Source organism: Limanda limanda, chromosome 2 (genome assembly GCF_963576545.1).
Source record: "Limanda limanda chromosome 2, fLimLim1.1, whole genome shotgun sequence".
Taxonomy (NCBI): Eukaryota; Metazoa; Chordata; class Actinopteri; order Pleuronectiformes; family Pleuronectidae; genus Limanda; species Limanda limanda.
Window position 1 is genome coordinate 6,352,599 of NC_083637.1, and position 25,460 is coordinate 6,378,058.

The following is a 25,460-nucleotide window of genomic DNA, read 5'->3' on the forward strand; positions in this document are numbered from 1 at the left end:
CAAACATAGCAAACCGAAGACAGTCAATCTTAATTATGGTTTTGTGAATATCTACTTTCATTTAAAAGAGACATATTTCAGCTTTTTATTGTGTGTTTTATAGTTGTGTGTTCTGCAAAGTTACAAACACCAAAGCTCCTGAAGGTTTTGAAACGCCTCGTGAGTTTTCTGGCCAATAGGGCCCGGGGAATCAGTCATGTGACATCACAATGTCCCACATCTACATAATGCATGCCTAGCGGCTAGTCCGGTTGGTCTGGTCACTTCCCAGAATAAAGCGAAGTAAAGCGAGAGCAGACGCCAACATTTCGTACACATGCTGGAAGTGTTTGACCAATTGCAACAGGAGTGGGTCAGCTGGCCAATCAGAGCAGACTATGCTTTACCAGGAGGAGGGGCCTTAAAGAGACGGGAGCTAAAATCGAGTGTTTCAGACAAGAGGATCTGCAGTGATGGACAGTCTGAGGGGAAGTGAAGTGTTTTCAATATCAAATCAATGAAACTGACTTCAACCACAAGTAGATAAACCCTCCAGATGGGTCTCATCACATGACATCAGACAACGACACTCACATCCCGTCTCTGACACTTGAAGCTGCTGAAGGTGTAAATGAGAGTGAGATGAAGTTGAGGAGATCAGGTTGCATGAACTCCTCTCTACACGTGTGTCCTTTCACCTTCTGCTAAAAAAGTCTTGACTCTGAATGTGAGAAGCAGGAGAAAGTAGATGTGAGGAAACACATTCTATTCAGCAGCTTTTCTCTTTATTGTTGCTTTGATACCACATGGCTTTTCAAATTCTAAAATGAGTTTTCATATCTGCCTTGACATTCGCTAAATGGCACCTGCCAACGTTATTACAGAATTCAGTTCAAAACTATGCTCAAAAAAAAAGAAAGAAAAATAAAGATAAGTGATATGTGAATGTTTTTCCAACTTCTCTTTGTGTGAAGAAAAGAACATGAATAGAACCTTTTCTTGTCGTGGATGAATGAAGCTGAAATTTGCTGCAAGAATAATAGGAATTCAACTTTTTTTCAAATAGCCAGAATAACATATTTTCCTTTCTCTGTCTCTGTTTGTCTGTCAGAGGTGGCTCCCTACCTCCGGGGGGGCGTAGCAGGGCAGCAGGTGGTGTTGGAGGGGAACCGGCTGGTGCTGACCTGCCTGGCTGGAGGCAGCTGGCCTCTGCAGTACCGCTGGACTCTCAACAACAGCAACATCACCGACTGGACACAACAGTACAGGTCAGTGAGCAGCGGCTGGCCGGGTGTGACTTTTTGTCGTGTATCTCTTTTCTTTTCTCCGATTGTGCGTCTGCCTTTTGGTCTGTGATCCTTTCCCCTCAGACCCGTAGTTGTGTGATTCACTCCATGGACGTGGACTCCAAGTCCTGAAGGTGAAGCCAATGTGGATGTGCCTCAGTTTCTATAGAAGTCTATAAGAAAATGACTCTACTTCTCACAAACATGTTCCTAAATAGTTCATGGCCTCAATCCCTAGGTTCAAGTCGTCTTCAATGGGCGACGTCACAGTGGATTTGGGTGAGACTCATGAGTTTGGATGCAAAGAGGCTTGGCTCTAAAACTCTCTGCAAGGAAGTTACAATAAACCAAAACCGTGCAAACAATTTATCTTTTCTTCCTAAAAATGCAACTCATCCTCTGGAGCAATGTTGTTCATGAGGAAGATTTTAGCCAGAAAAACACCAAAAGGAAAATAAGATAATTACTGAAGTCATAACTTGTGTCTAATTCAATTCGGCAGTTTTCTGTTGAAATTATTGGAAGAAATGTGGAAGAAAATGGTTTTATATCAGAATAAATCAGAAGTTCTTCTATTTCTGAACATACACAGACTTGCACCTTGTTTTCAATAGTCAGAAACATTCAAATATTCTGAGACTGTGATATTCCTTCCTATCTGTTCTACTTGACATAGATCTTACATTTAATTAAGTCTATAAGAAATGACTCTACTTCTCACAAACATTTTCCTAAATAGTTCATGGCCTCAATCCCTAGGTACAAGTCGTCTTCAATGGGCGACTGCACGGTGGATTTGGGTTTGACTCATGAGTTTGGATGCAAAGAGGCTTGGCTCTAAAATTCTCTCCAAGGAAGTTACAATAAACCAAAACCGTGCAAACAATTTATCTTTTCTTCCTAAAAATGCAACTCATCCTCTGGAGCCGCTCCAGGGTTGCGTCCGCAGCATCGGGATAAACAGCTGCTGCATAAAAGCCTGTGCCTGTCGGTGATGGACTGTGCTCGCAGAAGGTCACAGCGTTTAGGCTGTGCAACAAAAGTGAGATTAATAATTGCATTAGCATTATAAATATGTATATGGTCGTGGGGAAAGAAGAGGAGAAGCAATCAATAAGTGAGCTTCTGTCTCTCCCTGCCTCTCTCTCTCCCTCTGTCCCTTTGTGTGTTGGGGTTTCGGGACGAGCGAAGCAATCCCTCCCGGCAAATCTGCAGCTGTGAAACAAAATTGTTTTTCACATCATTCAGAAATACAGAGAATCCTGGGAATACATGCACAGTGAGGGAATGAGGGCTTGAGCCAGCGTTTTGCAGGCAGTCGTCGGTCGAGCCAGGAGACGTTGTGTTGCTCTGGATCGCTCTCAGCGTTCTGGCTACTTCAGTTTGGTTATACTGAATTGGCAGGGTGCTGTGTGTGTGTGTGTGTGTGTGTGTGTGTGTGTGTGTGTGTCTGTGACCATCTGGTATCCTAGGCCTGATTTTTGTAATATACCCATACATCATTCATATTGTTAAATGTTTTACTGTAAATTGATTGGAAGCTGACTAAGTAAGTAGAGTGGTGTCCTCTGCTAATATCAGTGTTGATATATTATATATATATATATTGATATATTTCCAGCTTACGGGAGCTCATTGCCCCTAGAGTGTAAGTGTGTGTGTGTGTGTGTGTGTGTTTGTGTGTGTGTGTGTGAACATGTGACACACACTGGAATTGTTCCTTTCCTAACTTCTTTATGATGTGTTTTAATGTGTGTCCCCCTCTCATGTTGTTGGATGCACAGGATGATAAAGAATTCAGATGAGCAGATCTGTAATTGCCAAATGATTTAACAGTTTGCTGATTGACAGAAAATGAATCTGCAATTACTTATATAATACTAATCAGTACCTGGGTTATTCCTCAGTCGTTTTTAAAAAAAGCAAACATGACAAATGTTTGGTCTCAGCTGTGAGGAATTGATCGATGACTTTGTTAATATTAATAAACTGGATTTCAGTCAGGACCATGTGACCTGAGGGAAATCCAGTCCACACAAGTGCTCTGTTTTGGTTCCCTCCTGCTTTTCCATGAGTCGCCATGGAGAGTAAAGCAGGTGGAGCAGCAGCAGCTAAAAGACCTCAGCACAGGAAGAAGCAGTGACACTGATTAGCTCGGATTCAGTATGAGAAGGAGGTGCTCGGGTGGAGGTGGCTCGTGGAGTCACTTTGCAGTGTAAGCATGTAGAGGAGGCAGTGAAAGCAGCTACACTAAAACGTGCAGGATAAACTTAGCCAATCGAAAGCGTAGGAGGAAAACAGCTGAGTCATCATGGTGATCTGCTGCTGTCAGCTGACGTCCTGGATTGTGGCTGAACTTGACTTTGTGACCTGTCTGAACTTAAACCACATTTTTTGGGGACTTTTGCTCAGAACAAAACAAGAACTTTAAAGATTTTACATTTTAGAAAATCGCTGCAGCCTTAATGACTCGAATCAATAGAAACTTCAGCTTCAGTTCAGCTTCAGTCGTCGTCACTTTTCTCACTTAAGGTTCAGAATATTAAAACCATCATTAAAAAAGTTAGACCTAAACAAACAGGGACGTTAATATTTGCATTGTCTCCAGGAACACGATTAACGAGGCTCCTGTACTTATCTTTAACTCTGTTGAATATTAAGAAGCTGACAAATAAAGTTATTTTACATAGAGATCACTTTCTCAAGCTAATCCCTGTGTTAATTAAATGCTAACCTCATTGTGCTGGTGGAAATAAATTAACACACTCTTCGTTCAATGCAAGCAAAACACACATTGAAGAAAGTTAAACAATGACTCAGGGGAAACTCAAATCATATATTCCACAGTCTTTCCTCTGATTTATATTTAAAGCACAAGGTTCAATGTGCACAGGTCTATGAACACAGATTGATGTATAACGGAGGAGTTTCCTCAATTTGTGTCAAACTAATTTACTGAGAATTTATTGTATTGATTCGCACCTGTCAGCACTTTGTGTTTAATGGGATAAATAAAGGAAAAACAAACAACTTGTGAGAATGTGAAAAAAATAAAATAAATATATATATATATATAGTGATAGCCCCGGTGCAGACACCTATTAAAAGGGAATGGAAAAGAAGCAGAGAGAGAGAGAGAGAGAGAGAGAGAGAGAGAGAGAGAGAGAGAGAGAGAGAGAGAGAGAGAGAGAGAGAGAGAGAGAGAGAGAGAGAGAGAGAGAGAGATGCAGCGGTGTCCAATATCAAAATCTGTTTCAGGATGAGAGGTGCTCTGTAATGTGTCACTCCTGATGCAAATGGAATTACGTGTGTGAGCCTTTTGATGTGTGTGTGTGTGTGTGTGTGTGTGTGTGTGTGTGTGTGTGTGTGTGTGTGTGTAGTGTGTGTTGTGTGTACGTTGGCAGCAGACGCCGACAGCCTGGGAGTTAAATACTTGGCCGTCCTGGTATTCATAATGAGCCCCAGAGCGATGTCCAGTTGTACTGTGTCTATGCCGCCTGTGTGTAGTATGTAGCTGTGTCTGCATGTGTATATATTTGTGTGTTTGCCCAGCATGGCACCAACCTAGATCCTATGCCAAGCTTCCCATTAGTGAAGCACAGTCCATTAAAGCCCCATTAACAACCCCCTTTTAGAACAAAAACAACATGCACACAGTCAAAAACCTTTTATACAACACACAACAACACAAACACACCAACACACACATGTCTTTCCTTCTGTTATTGGGGAACTTTGACAATCTCAGGCCCGGTTCCATTCTTAGATCAAGGTCGGGGATGGGGAAGTACACAAGAGTACTTACATATGGACAACCCCCCCACACACACACACACAACTTCTCCTCTCTCGTCTTTATTTACCGCTCCGAGATGAAACAAACCATAATGTCTGTCCTCTTTGTGTGTCCGTCCGTCCTCAGGCTGTCTGTCTCGTCCCTGAAGAGGAGCGACGCCGGCCTGTATCAGTGCACAGTGAGGAACAGGATGGGAGCGGTAATCCACAGGAGAACAGAGGTGCAGGTGGCCTGTGAGTACACAACAACACACACAACGACACACACATACACACACACAGATTGTACACGCCATTATAACAAGATAGAGTACTTTATTCATCCCTGAAGGGAAATTAAGTCGTCATAGCAGCCGGTATATTTGAATATAATAAAATACAATACAATAGAATAAAATAAAAAAATATTGAGGTAGAAAGAATAAAAACAGAAACACAAGATAAATATGTAGATAAGGTGCAGTGGCAAGATGATGGTAATAGTACTGATGATATGATGGTAATAATGTTATTGTTAGACAGTATATACAAATAGTACCGTATATATAGTATATAATATAACATAATATATATTTATATATGATAGTAATTATACCAATATAATAGCAGTTTATAGTAATAATGGCAGCAACAGTATATATATAAATAATAGTAATATAATAATAATAATTATAACATGTACACATGTATAAATATGTGTATATAGACTTATATATGCAAAGAATATACAGAGAGTATGATATAGTATATGATATATAGTAGAGGTATAAATATAAGTATTTGACTATACAATAGATAATATAATATACTATGAGTGTAAGAATATGTAGACAGAGTGTGCAAAAGACAATATTACTGTATAAAATGATATATAATATCAATATGGTTTATATATAACAACACCCAGAAGGTTTATGACACTGTTGTTTATGCGGACAATTTTTGCCAGAAAAACACCAACAGGAAGATAATTACTGAAGTCAGAACTTGTGTCTAATTCAATTCGGCAGTTTTCTTCTGAAATTATTGGAAGAAATTGGCATCAGAATATATCAGAAGTTCTTCTATTTCTTAAAATACACATATTTTCAAGTGTTATTCTCCACCCCGCTATTTCACCTTATTTTCAATAATCAGAAGCCTTCAAATATTCTGAGACTTTGATAATCCTTCCTATCTGTTGCACTTGACATAGATCTAATATTTAATTTATTAAGGTCTTACTTTGTTGCTTCTGTTATCCAGAGCAGCAGAAGTCCCAAGACCAAACCCTCCCTGGCCTCTGAACCATTAGCTTCTCTAACTCTTCTGCAATCTGTTATTTGGTATTCCTTTCATCTCTTCTCCTAAAAAAGAGTCAAACATCTTCCTGGGGTTTACTTTTCATAATTTAAGTTGGAACAGCATCCACTATGCTTGCTATTAAAGATTCAGTTAAACATAAATTAAACTACAGCTCCCATGGAACCAGTGTGGCAGCTCGGGTACTTACATCACTGTAACTTTTGTTCTCGTTTTCATAATTCATAAATTTCCCCAGTTATCTCAGCAGTTATGTCTCTGGCCTTAAACCCTGGTCAGCGTTCAGTCCTCTGGGTTCTGTTGTTATTACAGACATGTCTGAACTGAACTGACCTTGGACTCACCTCGTTTGATTAACTGTGACATTTAGCCTTCGTCGGCCCGGGACTGATGGGAAACTGGGTTTAATAAAAGGCTGCCAAAATTAAGCTGTTTTAAATTCACAAAGATATTTAATTGCCTGTCAAAAAACTCATCTTAATCTAAACATATGAAGCATGTGACACGACATAGAGTGGAGAGAGGCTCTGTGTCAAAGCTACAGGGAGCCTGAGAGTGGTTCCCAGACAGGAAGGAGGAGTCAGTGGTGTTTTGAATGAAATGTATGAGCTTATTGTATCTTTACGCTGCTTTAATATGACTCATAATTGAATAGAATGATGTTCAATCCTGAGAAGAAAATACCTGGAGAGAGTGAAGAGTAGAGTCTGAGAACTTTGAGTATTTCACTCCTGCTCCTGACTGACTAGCAGTGATGGAGGAAGTACACAACAAAACGTTTTACTTAAAGAAAAGTACAAATAAATAAAGCACACATCAACTTTTTTTAATGGAGTAAATAGTAAGTAAGAACCTTGCTTTTAAATATGCGTATTAAAAGGAGGCGGGGTTTAATGTCACCTGCTCGTTAGGTAACACAATGCAGAGTAAAAACTGAGTGAAGTAGAAAGAACAGATATTTGCTGATATGATAAGTGACCAAAAAGTAAAGTACACATACATGAAGTGTGTTAGCAGATAGTTTTAGAACAGCAATAAGTTTACAATTCTACAAGTTTCTATGTCATCAACATCTAGAGCCACATAGATTGTGAAGAAACACAGATGAGTGTCTCTGTCCCACTTCCTAATGCTCTATTTTTCGGTTGAATGCTCTTTTTATGATTTTGATTCCTCACGCTCTTCATTCCTCTCCCTCCCCCCCCCCAGATTTAGGCAGCTTCTCCACGGAGGAGCAGAGAAAGACTGTGACTCAGGGCCGGGCCGCCGTCATCAGCACGCCCCCCCTCGCCTCCTTCCCCCGACCCCTGGTCACATGGTTCAAAGACGGACAGAAGATTCTCCCGAACAACCGAATGTAGGTGTTTCTCTCCTTCCTCTGTTCAACTCTCCCTTTTCTCTCTGTCACACTCACTCTTATCTAGTGACTCTTTGAAACAAAGTGTTTGCAAAGAATACGGACTGAGATAAAAATGTCACTCCTTATCCCTCTGTGATAAATTAATTAACTTTTGCTAGAAGCCAAAATGTTCATTTTTAATCCCTTGAAGAAGCTTAGATAACTGACCCTTTTCATTAGGCATCGGTACAACAGACATAACAGCGTTTCTCAATTAATCACATCTACAGGGTTATTAAGTCATTTTAGGTTTACCAGAAATCTTCCTTTATGTAAATTGTTGATCAGAGACATGAGGGTCCCTGGATGAGCTGTATTTCACTGGCTCCTTTTTTAAAAGCCTGTCATTTGCATATTACTCCTTCGCCGCTGCAGCTTTCCTGTCAGTGTTGTTATTTTTGAGAAATGTTCAAACTGTGTATTAATGATGTAATTACTCAGACAGAAGCAGGGGGAGGGTGCGTTTGTTGTGAAAGGTTCTGAGAATAATTTGCCGTAGATTGTCCTAAATGATTTGAGGATACGCGGCTGTTGGAATCTACTCATCAGTGGAAGTAGGTGTGGAGGTGCAGACCTGTTCGACCTGATCCGGGCTAATAAAAAGCAGAGGCTTTATTAGCACTCACACTCGTAGATAACTAACTCCCCATTAAGAGCACTAACTGCTCCCCTGTGTGTTATTGGGTGAGATTGTCAGTGGCCTTGCTCTTCACGTAAAATGGCCAGACAGCAACTTCTCCACTCGCTGTAAAAGACAGTCTCCACCTCACAAGTGCTTCATGGAGTCAGGTTACACCAGCAGCTCGTTTGATTTTAACTTTTGTCTTTGGCTCGCGTCAACTTTGACTTTGCTTTTTAATTTGAACGAACAGGAGAAAGGACTCGCCCGTTAAGTTAATGGGCCGTCGTTGAGTGCGGCTTAATGACAGTGGACTGCAATTAGTTTGCTGTTGAAGACACGGTCGGCATTGAACGTGTTTACTGTCAGAGCATCGCCACTCCTCTCTACACTGTACCCCCCCCCCCCCCCCGCTGCTCGCCATGAAAACAGGAACCAGGGACTCCCTTTGTTCTCAGTGCTTTGTACTTCTACTGATTGTTTCATGACAACAGCCTATTTACATCTTTTAATAAGCACATATATTGAAGCTCAGTGTGACCAAAAGATGTTTTAAAAAAAAACAGGCAATTTTTTAGGGGTTCGCCGTCCGTGTCCAACTTTGAGATGAAGTCTCGGCGAGAGATTGAGTGTTTCCCTCGTTTCAAAATGGAAAATAAATCTTTGACTGATGCCGCAGTGAAATAAAGGCACTTACTGCTGGAGAAGTGAGCCAGGAAACGTGTTCAGTCACATCCACACTTCTATTACTTTACTGGCCCTTTCCATCCATACCAAAGAAGACTGAGAACCTGCACATTGAGCAGCCCGGATTCCCTTTGTCTTGCTCACGTACTTCTGTAACAACCACAAGTGGTCGTCAGCACCTATTGAGTCCAAGTGCACGGAGGCAGTTGACTTCAGGATAATTATTTAGAGTACACTGGACGTTTTTATAAATGTGTGTAGCTGTTATAAAAGGTCTCACTCAAAAAGGCCGGGTGAATATCCAGCTGTCACACACAGGAGTGAGAAGCCATTATCATTTCAACCAGAGGATAATGGGGCAGACTTTCATATTTTTTTTCTTCTGGAAAGTAGGAAGTGTTCGAACATCTGAGAAACTGTTCTATTGGAGAACATGAAGTAAATGAATCTGCTCGTCACAAAGTGTTGTTTTTAATCCTGCGAGCTGCTTCTGTTGTTTAATGTTGTCTCAACTTCCTGCAATTGGTCCAAAAGTCTGAGCTATTTACACTGCAAACAAACCAAAACTTGTTTCTCCACTGGTCCATAGCACCTCACACCTGTTATTTCGGTTCCTATGAATCTGAAACTGTCGGAATGAAACCAGGAAGGTGTGAAAGTGTCCTGAATGAAGCCCGACAGGAAAGGATATCTGACCCGAGGCTGTGGATCCATGTTCATACACGTGTAAAGAACAACCAGGTCACATCCTGTATCTGTTGGCTATAGGACCAACCTCTGTGTCCACCTCAGCCCAACCACAGCACTAGTGATTATTTCAGGTGGCAGGGGTCTGTTGTGGAAGCTCCCCAAACAGACGAGTTGTGGCAGAATTATTTTCAAAAAAGAGAGCAAAAATTGCAGTGAACATCAGAATTGAAGATAGTAAAAGTTGAGGTGAAGCTGCAGACTAAGCAGTGATGCAACAGTTGCAGCAGGTGTGTTAGAGGAGCATTTAAAATTAAATGTGACTCGACAGTGAGCAATCGTCTGTCAGCGTGTGGCAGGTGCTCTCAGCTGAGCATCACCTGAGAGCCGCGGCCTTCTGATCACACAGAGGATGATGTCCAGGACACGTGGCTCCATTTCCCTGTTGACCTTCATCTTGATTACTTAAAAAATCATAAACATCCTGGCCCTTAAAATGCACAGTCTTGTTTTTTTTGTTATCATTAAGATAACTGATTGGGTTCAGGATCTCCTTCAGCTGTTTATTGCCCTCGGAGTTGGTTTCTCCTGAACACCTGAACACCTCCACTGAAGCCGTGAGAAATTAACACGTTTTCATGAAATATAATATCAGCGACTCCCTGGGAGCAGAGAGCAGAGATGCTGTGTCACACAGCGCCGGCCTTACACTTAGAGTAGGTAGGTGTTTTATTTGGTCCATATACAAATTTTATGCGGAGACAGGGAGACATGTCGCCTCTGGTACTTAATATAAATCATGTGTCCACCTCCATTAACTCTATGGAGTGTCCTAGACAATCTCTCCCCCTCGTTGAATGAATGAGGGAGAGATCCAAGCAGTCAATATCTCACACGGTACACACACCTCTGACAAACAGCTGGCACCGCTGCACATCAGCCCATTCAATTAGTCAGGCAGAGAGATTCTCACTCTCACAGTCCACGTTCGTCCTCAGACCTTCAACGGTTGGATCAAACCAGTATGTTACCAAACAAACTCCTTTCCTTTCCCATACAGAGTTACAGGGATTTTCATTTTGTATTCATAGGGAAATAATTGCATTAAGAAACAGCATTTCCCATCCATCAACATCATAAACACCACCAGGTATAACCAGCTCTCGTGCTGATGTTGCACCTTTAAGCAGCTGCTGGTCGACAGAGACGGACATTTGGTCCACACCAGCTGGACGTCCTAATTTTTATGCATGTTTAAAAACTCCACAGCTTGTGGAGTAAAGAACATTTTTATCGTTTTTTTGTAAATCGAGGGAGGCAATAACATCATACAGATGGAAGCAGTTTAAATGAGGAATTGAGAGGATGCGTCTCGTCAGGCGTAATGATCCTCATCCGACTCGGGACTGTTTCTCTGTGTATACGTTCCATACTTGGAAATGTAAATCCCCAAAGTTTACTAGATGGTTTCCTTATAGGAGGATAGTTTGTTATTATGGGTCTGATTTGTGCAGATTTAAAACGTAATTTAAGAATTGTACAGCATAAGTTGTCAGTTTCTCTTAAATGCAAATTCATTAACCCCTGAGAAGAAAGTTGTGTTTTCACCCCTGTTCTTCTTTGGATGATTGGTTAGTAAGTCTCGTTCCATACTTGGAAATGTAAATCCCCAAAGTTTACAGGTTGGTTTCCTTATAGGATGATAGTTTGTTATTATGGGTTTGATTTGTGCAGATTTAGAATTGTAGTGCATAAGTTGTCAGTTTCTCCAAAATGCAAATCCATAAACCCCTGACAAGGAAGTTGTGTTTTCACCCCTGTTCTTATTTGGATGATTGGTTAGTGAGTTTGTTTTTCAGCAGGATTCTGCAAAACCTACTGGACAGATTCTATTAAAACTTGGTAGAAAGGTGGAACATGGGCCAAGAGGGAACCCATAAAAGTTTGGTGAACAACTGGGCAATTCTATTCATGTTTCAAATTATATTTTGGGGGTTGAAACAGGAAAATAGTCAGAATTTCTCGGATCTTTCAAAACAAACATAAATTGTTCATCTTTAGTGTTGTTTAAAGTTTTAGATGCTTTTTTTTGGGTCAGACTCGACTCTTTCAGGCCTGAGGAAACCAAACCTCCCATGTTAGACCCAGATTGAATCAGACTCATGAACAAATCTGCTGAAACCTAATGAATAGTTCATTATTAGTTTTTCAATAAACCTCAGTTGACCTTCAGCCTAAATTCCATCCAAAAGCACTAAATTCAAACCATTCAGCAGCTCCAACACTTTCAATTCATGTTCACAATATCTCAATATATTTGAAAGGGTTGTATGAACATTGTGAACCATTTGATTTTAATATTCAGAGCTGTACAAGTGCAGAAAAGAACAAAAGTTGGCAGCGAATAAAAGTTCCTGAGGAGATCTTGGGCTGTTATTTCTTTGTTCCTGCTGCGAGGGTCGGTTCACACGTTGCTACTGTGACATTGGCAGCTTGTTCAAGAAGATCTGATTTTATGTGAAACTTCGTAGCAGAGACTTTGTCCAAAATTGAAGGCTTTGGCACCAGACCCCTGTATCCATGGCAACAAGATAAACATGACAGCTGCTTCTGTCACTTGCAGGTTCTGGTTATTGTAATATCAGAACCTGCAAAGACATCATTTAAATGATATTGTTAGATATTGTTACATGTCTGTTTCTGCTCTTGGAAATAATTTACCTTCACCAGTGTGATGCTAAGTACAAGTGGATCTGAGGGTTTCATCTCATTTTCAGGTATTAATGTGATCTGTATAAAAAGTTTTATCTCTGCATTTTTCAGATGAAATCTTCTGATTTGCTTTCCTCTCACACACGCACCCTGTGATGAGGATTCATGCGTAGCTCTTCCTTTGATCCCTGATAGAAAAGACTAATTTGCACCTTTCTTCACGGCTCCTCTCTTGTCTCAACAAGACACGTCTTCCTCTCCCGTTGCCCCCTCACCTCTCTCTTCTGTCTCTCACTCCCACCTTCCTGCCTCCAAATTATTCTTTATATTCCTCTGTTCTCTCGCTCCGTGTCTCTTTCACAGTCATTACCATGCTACAGGATGCACTGTGATACAGAGCCCATAAACTTCTGCTCCTGAATAAACTGTTTAACTGCTGTGTGGATGCACGCACACACACACACACACACAGACACACACACACACACACACACACACACACACACACACACACACACACAATCTGTCTCTCCAGACCAATCTGGGTTGCGTCTACCTGGCTCAAACGTCTCTGTGTACGTTCATGCGTGACAAAGCGAGTGCAGTGAATATTTTCACTGCTCTGCGTGTATAACGGTATATATGTGTGCGTCTGTGTGTGCGTTTGTGTGTGTGTGTGTGTGCATCCGTGTTTGTGTGCAAGGTTACGCTGGCTGATCCTGCGGTCCGGGGAGACAGGGCCAGATGGCGCCTGGCGGTTGGCTGTCTTCGTGTTGACCGAGCTGATGATTTCGTTTATGAAGTTTATTGATCCGATATGCATCACTCCCAGAGCCCCCCCCCCTCCACCTCGCTGTCTGTCTGTCCGCCGCTATCACCTTCCTATTCGTGTCCGTGTGTTTGGCCCTTAACCCCACTTTGCATATCCAGCACACACAGACCCCCCCCATCCAAAAGATTAAGATTAAGATACATTTATTTGTCCCACACACAAGCACACTCATGCAAGGAGGGAAATTTAACCTCTGCTTTTAACCATCTGGTGCAGGACACACAGAGCAGTGAGCAGCCATGTACGGCGCCTGGGGAGCAGATGTTGGGGGAGTAAGGTGCCTTGCTCAGGGGCACTAGTCAGGGTAGGGATAATCCTTTTGGATTTTTGGACAGATCAATCCAGGTTTTTTGTTGTCTCTCCGTGGACCAGAGACCTTTTCTGCCCATAGTCCAAGTTTCTGCCACTAGTCCACCACCTCTCCAAAAAACTTTGTTGCATTGGCCGGGAATCGAACCCGGGCCTCCCGCGTGGCAGGCGAGAATTCTACCACTGAACCACCAATGCTTAAAAATTGTACATTCCCAAACTCCCCTGATCTCCAAGTTGTGGCTGGAACTTGAAAGCTGTCACTTCTCTCCCTCTCTGCTCTAATCTCACTCTCTCTCTCTTCTCTCTCCACTCTGCTCTTCCATTTCTCTGATTTGCTCCATCCGGCCCAAAAATGTTTTCCCTCCGAACTTCAGTCACGCTGAATCTGCTTTCTTCCTTGCGTCGTCCCGGCTGCAGCCAAAACAAACTCCTGGATGCTGCCTCCACCTCGGCTGCTGCTGCTGTCGATGTCGATATGTATATATATTTGAGCTGTGACCTGCAGCCGAGGTCGAGAAGAGCGAGCTGCTGCTTTTAATTAGCTCTGAGGCCCATGGCAGATGGACGTGAAATGATTCTGATAGCCGGCGGCTTCATGAGGACAGCCAGGCTGCTGAGAATTAGAGCTTTCCTTCCCCTCTTCCACCGGGGACACGGGGAGCCCAGTTTGATCACATGAAGACAGTTCTCTATGCAGAGGCATGGCTGGGCGGAGAGTGGATATTTCAGTTTCTTGTTGCTGGGGAGTCGGGCGGTGATGTCACAGGTGGTCAGGGCCAGGACCGGGCCTGATGGGAAATATCGGTCCTGGTCGACCTGGTCATATGCTGCGGACGTTGGTTCATTTGAATTTGTCAAACAGAACTTTGACAGTAACTGAGGGAACAAGCTTCCATCACACACACATTCAGCAGAGGGAAGTCTCTCGCTGTCTGAACTTTGATGTTTGATGAGTTTGTGTTAGTGGTTGTGTTCACGTGAACATTTAAGTGTGTCGAGCAAACAATGAGATCAAAAGAAAGAAGCATTATTTAGCCCTGGATGGATATTTAACCTTAGATCTCACCACGTGTCAACTCGTCATTTAAAGCTCTGACATCATCCACCACAGCAACTTATAATGACTCGTTTTCTCACAGCATCAAAGTGACCGAGAAAGAGGTGAAAGAGGAAAGTTGGAGGAAATGAGTGGAGGAGTAAAGAGTTTAAGCTCATCTGAATCCATTGTGTCTGGAACTTAATCTCTGGAGCCACCAGAAGCTTAGATGCCGCGTGTGACTTTCCCTTCAATGATATGATTTAGTTACTTTCAGGATTATAAAAGTATCCCGGTGTTAAGACATTTGAGTTCAGCATGTGTCTCTACTTATTCATACACTGGATTAAACAACAATAATCTCTCATCTAGTTGACTATATTGTGAGTCAAGCTTTGACTGTCGTCCTGTTTTGATCACATTCAGTTCTGTTAAATAATTTACATGATTGTTTGATTGCACAATATCAAAGCAGCTCTGTGGTTAATGCACAAACAGATTCTTCAACAGTTGAGGATGAACACAGTTTAGTTTATTTCTTCCTTACATCTGCTGCATATTAATATATATATACCTGCTGATTATAGATTATAATAAAATGTTTGCTCTGCACCTGCTGCCTTCAGATTTTCATCTTTTGTCAGCATTCACTACATTATTCATCAACATTATAACATTTAGATAGTTTAAGTTGTTTTAAGTTGCTCTTATCACACTGATCTATGTCCAAATGCTTATCTTTCTGGTCATTTCATGATATGTTGATGGGGGAACATCATGATTGTTGGAGCACATGTACCTATGGGACCTTGATACCCTGGCTCCACCCCCCAATTGATACTGTGCAGACTTTGGCTCCAATGATGTCACCACCCTTATCCGGAATATTTGGGCTTTATGTCTCGATAGCGAAAGCGGAAGTGGCAATCATGATTATCTATGTTTATTTACAATCGTTGTTGCGAACATATCCAGGAATCCTCCAAAATAAACCCCGATCATAACCAGCATCCTAATCTCCATCTTGTGTGATGTTGCAGAATTTGAATCCAAGTCCTGAAACCAAAATCAAATCAAAGACTCTGCAGCACATTGAGAAATTATATTTCCCGTAAAGAAATGAAAGGAAGAATTGCTCCCTTTGGTTTGTAGTGTCTTGTCATTTATGCTCCAACAACTTGTTGGATGATTGTAATATTTTTTCATTAGTTACACAAACAGCCTGATTCAATATACATGAGGAACAGGCTGGAGGCACCAGTGTGACTTGTTGGGGGAAAAATGGCCACGTGTGTTTTTATTTACTATGTAATTTGCTGCCAGTGCGATTATGTGACTTCTATGTATTGATGCGATGTATTAGCTTGGAAAGTTTCTGTGAAATATTACATTCATAGACAGTTTTCTTCTTTTGGGAGCCATGCTGCTGCTCTGGTAGGAATTACAATAACTTTTAATTGACAGCTCAAATAAGACGTGAGTCGTGAGTTATTGTGATGATTACAGTTCATCGACTGCAGGAGATATCTGGTGTTTATCAGCCAAACTCTGACCTGAGGAAGCAGGTGTGTGTTAAAGTGAATCACCTTTCTGTCACCAGTACAAGTGAACTCTGGCTCAGACTCACCAGTACGACTGGTAACGTTTCTAAATTGTGTATTTTCCGCGTCTGTATTAAAGGACTGGACATTAAGCAACAGGAAATCTATTTTTGATGCCTGCCTGAACTTGATATTTTCCAATTTACCTCTCCTCCTCTCTCCTCCCTCCCTTCCTCTCGCTCTCTCCCTGTTTCCCTCCCGTCTCTTGCATCCCGTCCCATAATTGAATTGCTCCTTTGGTCCTCTAATGTGGCGGCAAATAACAGAACGAAAATCCTCCACCATAAATGCTTCCATTTCCCCTTTCCAATATTTTACCTCTCTCTTCATTTCAATGGACAATCGCCTGTTGCTGCGTCTCTCTTGTTTGCTCCTCGTTCTCACCCCTCGCCTCACTTTGTCCTCCTTTCTTGTCAGGTAGCATTAGCGCTTGTTGATCCCTGCCCCCCCGTTCAAAGGGAACATGGTAATCCCCGTATTCCTCCACTCTTGACCTTCAGCTCACCTTCGGTCTTGAAAGGGAGACTTAGAGCAGCGTTGATCAGTCACAGATTGTAGCAGAGATGTGGAAATGGATTTGTCTCCCTGTTGTATCAGCGCTGGTGTTATGTGGACTTGATGGGTGTTGTTTAACAATAATGAACCAGTGGAAGTAATTGTGGTAATGAGCCTACGGGATTGACTTCAGTCAGGAACACTTGTGTAGAAGAATTGATGATCTATAGTGAAATTATTACACAGTTAGGTTTGGCAGAAAAAGAATCTGCTGTCAATTAATCTAAGTAGAAATTAATGAGCAGCGGTCTGATCTGTATATCCGGCTTGCTCAGCCATTTCTTGTGTTGTTGTTGATCAATGTGATTTTGAAGTGTTGTTTGTTTTTCTCGTCGCTGTTTTGGCTCAAGCATCACAAAGACTAACGACGCTCTGCAGAAGCTGAAGATGAATCCAAACAAAGAAGAAAGCAACACAAGGATTCTGCTGGAAAACACGTCCGCATTTAATTATCACGTACATGAAATAATAACAAGAGTCTTTGGATCAAAAGCACCAACAACAGAATGACTCAGGCGGTAAAATGGTATAAGACACATAATACCATACTTTAATATCCACTGCATGTCATAGCCCAGTCACCACATACGACCCACTCTGCACTGACTCAGCACAAAAAGCAGACAAACAACAATGTGATTGTGTAGTTCTTATTGTGGAATCGGTCCTAAAATGTCATATTCACCAAATTGATCAGAGATACATTAGATGCATGTTCCTGAATCCACATTATCTCAGCTTTTTAACACACAGCTAACATATCATTGATCTGCTAGATTCAGATTTGTTTGGATTCTCCCAAAGTGTGCGGCTCTGTGTGTGTGTTTGTGTGTGTGTGTGTTTGTGTGTCCCGCTTGTGTAGCACGTGCCAACGATCATTCATTTTATTGACGCATCTTTGAAAGACGCAGTTCTCAGATTTTTCCATTTTCTTCTTTCTTCACCTCTGCCCATCCTGTCTCCTTTCCATTGTTCTCTCCTTTCCTATATCCTACATGTACACACTTTGTAGGATTCTGCTGGAAAACACGTCCGCATTTAATTATCACGTACATGAAATAATAACAAGAGTCTTTGGATCAACAGCACCAACAACAGAATTACTCCGGCAGTAAAATAGCTAAGACATATACTACCATACTTTAATTTCCACTGCATGTCATAGCCCAGTCACCACATAGGACCCACTCTGCAATGACTCAGCACATAAAGAAGACAAACAACAATATGATTGTGTAGTTCTTATTGTAGAATCAGTCCTAAAATGTTATAATCATCAAATTCATCAAAGATACATGAGTATTCCTGAATCCACATGATCTCAGCTTCACATTAGTTCTAGTTGCTGGTTTCTATCCTCTATTTAACACACAGCTCATATATCATTGATCTGCTAGATTCAGATTTTTATATGGATTCCCAAAAATGTTAAATTTCAGCCCTTTAAATATGCTTATTTCCCAGATGACGCAAACACAAAACCAAAAAAGTAAAAAATCCCAGATCTGTGTCATCTGCATCTGCACCAAAATGCAATTGGTTCTTCCCCGGATTGATTGAGATTAGTTCCGTACGAAAAACCTCCAATCTCATTTCACTGTCCCAGCAGTACTTAGAACATCAGACCCACAGGAGCACAGTGGCTTGGATGATGTTCACGCTCCCTCAGTAAATCTGTTAATGACCGACCTGGAGCCTTGAGTGCTCAGTGGTTCCCTCGTGACACAGTTTGAGTCGTCGTTAGTCTGTTTTCTCCGCGAGTTTCTCCAGGAGAACATAATGTATGTGGAGGCTGCTAAACTGTAAGTAGACATTATAATGATACTCTGAAAACTAGGTTTATGTAAGATGGTGAAATCGTTCCCTGTGCCTGTGTTTACACCCATCACATCCAAGCAAACAGGTCTGATGTATTCAGGTCATTATTACTTATCATCTGATTATATTTGTGGTCAGATAATGAGGTCAAAGAGGTCAAATTGGTCATATTTGAAAACCTGGACATTTCCCTGTGTTTGTATGTGTGTGGTTATCTTCCGAAATCCGACATATGCAAACAATCATGCATAATATATTCAGCTAATGATCACTAATCGTTTGTTTCCATTTGTAATCTGCAGTGTAAATAATTGAGGGACTTCCTGACCTTAAACCCGTGCTGAGACATTGGCTCTTTTTAATCTACTTCTCTTTCTATGAGATTTAGGTTCAATGTCACACATTTAATCTACGTGCAAAAGACCAGTTTGTTTGAAACAACCCGGCCCGGGGCGACGTGCTCCACCACCGGAACCATGCTGCATGAATTTTGCAGTAAAGAAATCAGATGACTTGTTTAATTTTTAATACTATCACTGTACAGCATGGGTGGGGGGGGGGGCAGCGACTCATGTGGCGAAGGGAGACAGGGAACACGGGTTGGCTTTAATTGCATTGCATTTTCTGGTAATATTATTCATTGTCAAGGTGGAGTGGGACAGAATTGCATTATGAAGACACCACTTTAGGGCCTGCTGTCGGACTATGAATATTCATGGCTTATTCTGCCAAAAGCAATTTGTTGTAGCTTTGTTTGAAACTGTTGATGTGCTCTCCAAGTCTGTAGGCTATAAGTAGACCCACATTGCACCACCAGGTAAAAACACTGGGTTTCTAATACGTAACGTTTCCGCTTCTGTCTTGACATGGAATTCTGAGACGTTTTTAGATTTGATAGCGTCATTATTCTCCGACCTCGGCTCAGCGTCGGAGATATTCGTTGTTTTGCCGAGATAACAGCGTCTGTGTCTGGTGGATTCATCCGGTTGATTTGAGATTAACTCGTGTCCTCGTCTTTGTGGCTCTGCCGTCTTCCTCCACTCACATTTCTTTAAACAACTAAGGTAAAAGCAAGAGGAACTTCTTTTTTTGAACAAGTGGAAAGTAGGAAAGACATTAACTCTGAGGCTGTACTTGATGACTCTCCCAAATGACACAGGCTTACTCTGCCTCTCGCACTCAAGGGAGGGAGACGAGCAGCAGGAGAGGGAGGAGGAGGAGGAGGAGGAGGAAGGAGGAGGAGGAGGAGGAGGAGGAGGAGGAGGAGGAGGAGGAGGGTAGAGAATCCCTCTAAACTGCAGGAGTGCAACAAAGATGATTGCATCGCAGTTTCAAAATACGGCCAAATTAACTACCATGATTTTATTTTTCCTTTATCATATTTTAATTATCCTTGACAAATTGTCATAGTTGTTTTGGTTCCCGTAGCACTAAATGAATACTTTATGGACTGTAACAAACCCTAATTGGCCATCGTTTATATTTCTTAAGACCCCCGAGCCCTGGTATTAAAAACCTATCTGGATATGTAGATAATAAGCAGGATGTAAACATAGGTGACTCACATTTGCATACCAGTGTCACTGAATTTATCAAAGCTCTCATTTTGTTCTCAGATGTTGTGAAGCATTACTCACAGTGCACAGCTACATGACTCACTCTGAAGTTTACCGTCCACTCAGCTTCACAGAGACACTCTGGCTTGTTCACAGCAGCACAATGCAAACTACCTACCTGTGTGTTTCCTACCTCCTAAATAAACACATTCTGTCCGTATGTTGTTAGATATGTTATCTGTATTTCTATAGCCATGAGCCCAGAGTTAGTTATTTTTGTATAATATATGATATAATGTATAAGATATGTTATCTGTATTTTGTAAGAGTTTGTTATTTTAGTTTTTTAGTGAAATGTCTTGATAGATTTGGGTTTATTGCCTTCAAATTTGCCGTAGATATAAATGGACTATGGTGGATTTGGCCAATGACTTTGTAGGTGTACGTTTTGGAGGAAATATCTGGTCAACTATCGGAAAATTGAATAGAGCACATGCTAAATAAACACATGATGTCTGATGTCATATATGTTGTAAGACATGTTGTCTGTATTTCTTTAGCCTGGAGCCCAGAGTTAGTTATTTGGGGGGTTTAAAATTTGCATTGGAAACAAATGGACTGTGGTGGATTTGGCCAATGACTTTGGTGATTTTCTGAATCTGCGGCCCACCAGTCGGTTGAAGTTTTGGAGGAAATATCTGATCAACTATTGGAAAATTGAATAGAACACATTCATGGATTTTAAAAACGTTGGCTAACCCTGCTAATAAGCAAATTCTAGCATGTTACGGCTCAAAGCAAAGTGGGGATTCATTCTTTCTACACATCAGCATGATAGCATTCACTTTGCTAGCTTTTTAGCTTGATAGAAATAGCATTTAGCTCAAGGCACAGCTGTCCCTGAAAAGGGTTAGGGTCATAAAGCTGCTAACATGTCTCTGGACCGGTAAGATCGAATCTTCAACCTAAATGGGAGCAAAGTCCGGTTTCTCATCAGAGAAACTTTCTCTGGATCCACCTGACGAACCCGCCATGATGATAATAATCCACCAAGTGCACCTGGCTTGTATAGGGAACGGGAGATGACACGCTGATTGTTGATCTTGATTGACATTTGAGACCATGTGCTTATATATTTAATAGAAAGGCCTTAGATTTGCTGTTGAGCCAGACAGTGTGATGTGAAAGAGTCATAAAGTTGTTAATAATCATGGACTGTGATATCAGTTGGACTCTAATTCCTTCACACGTACGATCCCTTAACCCTTTAACCTAGTGTTTATTTTTTTACGTGTGTTAGCCTGCAGCGTCCGTGTTAGGTGAATCTCTGCTCACCTCTTTCTGTCTGCCATAGAGCGGCTGCTTCGGTCTGAACTGATCACTCAGCGACAGGCGGAAAGTGTGCGTCTGTGTGTGTATGTGTTTGTGTGTGTGTGTGTGTGTTTGTGTGTCCCGCTTGTGTAGCACGTGCCGACGATCACTCATTTTATTGATGCATCTTTGAAAGACGCAGTTCTCAGATTTTCCATTTTCTTCTTTCTTCACCTCTCCCCATCCTGTCTCCTTTCCATTGTTCTCTCCTTGCCTATATCCTACATGTATACACTCTGCGGAATCATTATTCCCCTATTACAGTATGAACTAACACACTCCCACCTGCCAGCTTGTGTGTGTGTGCGTGTCTGTCTGAAGTCGTTAAATATTCTAAAGACTGAGACCTCTTTTAATTATCCACTAATCACACTTTTTATTACCTGCCACATACACATCCATCACTGACCAGACTGTACACACATGCACACACACACGGTGCACAAACACACGTACACTCACACACACCCACACACATCTGTCATTGGAGAGAGCTCTTAACCTATCGACGAGAGAGAGAATGAGAGAGAGAGAGAGACCACTAAGGAGTGACTGATGAAGGTTTGGTTTGGACGCCCTGTTAGTGGCTGATCGGTGATTACCACAGAAGAACTAATGAATAAACAAATGAAGGAAATGCAAAATACGTTTCCAATAGATCATCATGTACATTGTAGATACTGTTTATCTTTGGATTTCCCGAAGCACAAGACAACACACTGCTGATTGACTGGTTAATATCACAGCTACACGATGACATCCTGGAAAAGCAAGAGTTGGTTCAATAAGCAGAAGGTCACAAGTTGATTTCTCTCTCAGACACAATTAAAGGCTAAACTTGAGCACACACTCCTTCCAGGAAATGACACAGATCTAATCCCTGTGCTCATGTATTCACGTGGGAGTTTTCCTGTTTATGTCAAGGAAATAATGCATCCAGCGTTTAAGATTGTGCCCCCCCCCGTCCTCTGCTGTTTTGTCCTAACACTTAGCGATCCATCCTTGAGGTAAGAAGCTCTTTTTTCTCACTTAGTCTCCTGCTTCCTTGGTTCTCACTGCTTGGTCCTGCTATAGGATTCCTATTCGTCAATTTCCCTTTGGCTTACCAGATAATTACTTTGTACCATCACCAATACACACTCGCTCACACACACACAGCCAACTATTAACTGTAACACACACATAGAACTGGCTCAAACACATCGTTCACACTCACTCACAGACTCTGAATTGTTGCTGCTGCATGACCAGTGTTCACAAACGCATTTTAGGGAATTTATTTTTGGCTCAAAACAAAACTGCTTTTGCCAAAGTGGGAGGAGTTTCAGCCGAGGTTGTTTTAAGGCCGAGGAGGCAGCTCACTTCAATTCTGCACCTTTTTTTAACTTGTGATTGAGCTGGAACTTCTTCCTGCCAGTACAACGTGGAAGTAGGAAGAAGAATTCCAGTTGCTTTAGTTGGTCAACTCCTGCAAACTAGTGGGCATCACAGGGACAAACCCCCCCCATGGCTGTGGCTCATTAAAACACCCAGAAAATGTGCTGTCCTCAAAAAGCTCCATCAGAGAAACACATGCAGATGATTAATTAATTTGGCATCTGTGCCACATCCTTTTGCCTCTGTTAGCTCTCGCCAAAGATTAAAAGCCGGTCCAATAATAACTGGATCCAGCTCCCTGCTCAGTCACTTTCTCTTTTCCTCAGCTTGGAATCACCACGACAAACTCCTCTTTGTTTTATTCTTGTCTCTCCCACGATGCACATTCTCAGAAGAGCAAGCTAACTTTTTCGTACAGCTAGCTGTGATCTCCGCCTCTGAGTGATGGTGTGCGACGTTTCCCAATTCTAGGTTTGTGTAGCATCAATATGATTTTCACGGCGTTATTTTAAGGTAAACAAAAAGACACACACATGGTGGACCATACTTTTCTAAAGTGTATTCATGGTCAATTCAATTTATGCAAGTGATCAGAGTTTCTTTTTCCCACTTTCGAGAAAGTAGACACAACAATCTCCGTCACCCTCAGTGGCTTTGGTGGAAGGAGCAGGTCAGTGTGAGTGATGCATTCACTGGCTCTGTGGCTGCAGGCTTGGTGCACGCTGGAAGATCTATGAAACCAAGACTCTGTGTGTGTGGCTATGTTTGTTACAGAATAATGTAGATTAAAATGTTCTCGCCTCTAGGCAGAACCATTCTTTTGCATTGTATTGATTTCCTATCGCCATGGTGACAAGTGTATCAGTTAAGAAACCCTTGTTTTACAGGAGATGCTGTAACTGTGCGGTTGTGTCAGCGGAAAGCGGAAACATTCTGCTTGTTTGCTCGTTACTGGTTCCACTGACCTTCAGAGCCGGGGCAGGCAATTTGTCTACATTCAAACAGCAATGTGCGACAGCGTTTTTATAAATGATCAGTGTTGTCCTTTGTACAGAGACTTACACCCGCCCACAATATCTATTATTTACCACAGATGTGAAGCTATTCTCAGATTTAGGCAAGTATCAGTCCAGAGAACAATTCTGTATCATCCATTCCCTTCATTATCAGAGGTCGAAGGAGGTTTAGAGCCGATCTCAGATATAATTGGGCGAGAGGCAGGAACAGTCAGGACAGGTCACCAGCCTATCACAGGGCCAACATACTTAGAACCATTCACAGGTCTCCAAGTGTAACTCAACTTAAAAGCATTTGGTCTGTGGGAGGAAACCGGAGAAACCCCCCACAGACTCCAGACCTAGGACCTTCTTGCTTTGAGGCCACAGTGATGAACCGCTGCGCCAATGTGCCACCCGATTGTGTATCATGAAATTTATTAACTACCTAAATCCAATTATAATGAAATTAAATGGTGTTATACAACTTTGAAATTATCATATAAAGACTTCCTGTCCAACGCATCATAATGTTTAAATAGCGAATAGAGCCGCACCTACCTGAGCATCCATGTCCAATCAGCTGTTACCTGATCTGAAGGGACGGTGCAGTATTTATAACAAGACAGTAATATGTAGTGTTAATACTTTACTCTCCTCAGTCAAGAGAAAACAGCTAATCCTGACATTTTCCAAAGCTGTAACCAGGAAACAGGCCTGAACCAGAATTAGAAAATGACATCTAATTTTCAAGTGTGAAGAACAGCGGCTCCAAGTTCAGCTGGGAGAAATGACGTTTGAGAACAAGGTGTGTGTTTCCATCGGAGAGAGAACGAGTGAGAGGTGGAGAAAAGGAAAAAGAGAGGGTGAGACGAAAAGAGAGCGAGATAAGTCACTGCCAGTTGTGTGGTTAATTGGAAGCAGACATAATTAGTGCTAATTAGGATAATAGCCATTCGTCTAGAGATCCATCCACCTAATGGGACCACAAGAGTCACTCAGCTACACACACACACACACACACACACACACACACACACACACACACACACACACACACACACACACACACACACTGTGAGTTGTTACCATCCATCCTGCCTCCTTGTTAGAGGAATGCGGTGTCGTACTGTAGATTCTACGTACGACCTGTTCCCACTCGGAAAAGCAAATGTTTTTCCGTGAGCTTCTACATGAATTAACGTGCGTTCCGTGCACGTGGACGACAGCGAGACAGACGGACACACACAGCAGCGGCAGAGAGGAAGTGAGTCATGGCGCTCCTGTAGCTGAACAAACAGCGAGCGCAGTGAAAAGTCTCTTTCCTCATGTTTGCTCAGCATCAGACCCCCGGTCCCTCTCTCCTCTCCTCTCTTCCTGCCTCCATCTCACCCTTTGCCCTGCTTTGCTTTCCTTTCCTGTTTCGTTGCCTCCCCACTTCTCGCTGCCTGCCCCCCCGGCCACGCCAGGGGACATTAAACAAACGTAGTCTGTCTTGCAGCCCTCACTTACTCTCTCTCTCCCTCTTTCTACCTCTTTTT

The 25,460-nt window shown here is 42.0% G+C and overlaps 1 protein-coding gene and 1 non-coding gene across 2 annotated transcripts in view; one reads left to right on the forward strand and one right to left on the reverse strand.

The window, feature by feature from the left end:
• The first annotated feature begins 549 nt into the window (after window positions 1-549).
• LOC133015790 (protein sidekick-1-like) overlaps window positions 550-25,460 on the forward strand; it is a 159,287-nt gene continuing 134,376 nt past the window's right edge. Inside the window, exons 1-4 of the mRNA XM_061083067.1 lie at window positions 550-616; window positions 1,091-1,247; window positions 5,188-5,294; window positions 7,572-7,719. Of these exons, the coding sequence (XP_060939050.1) occupies window positions 550-616; window positions 1,091-1,247; window positions 5,188-5,294; window positions 7,572-7,719 (479 nt within the window). The remainder of the gene's footprint in view (window positions 617-1,090; window positions 1,248-5,187; window positions 5,295-7,571; window positions 7,720-25,460) is intronic.
• Window positions 13,735-13,805, reverse strand: trnag-gcc (transfer RNA glycine (anticodon GCC)). Its single transcript has one exon. It is a non-coding gene; the product is annotated as a tRNA-Gly (tRNA).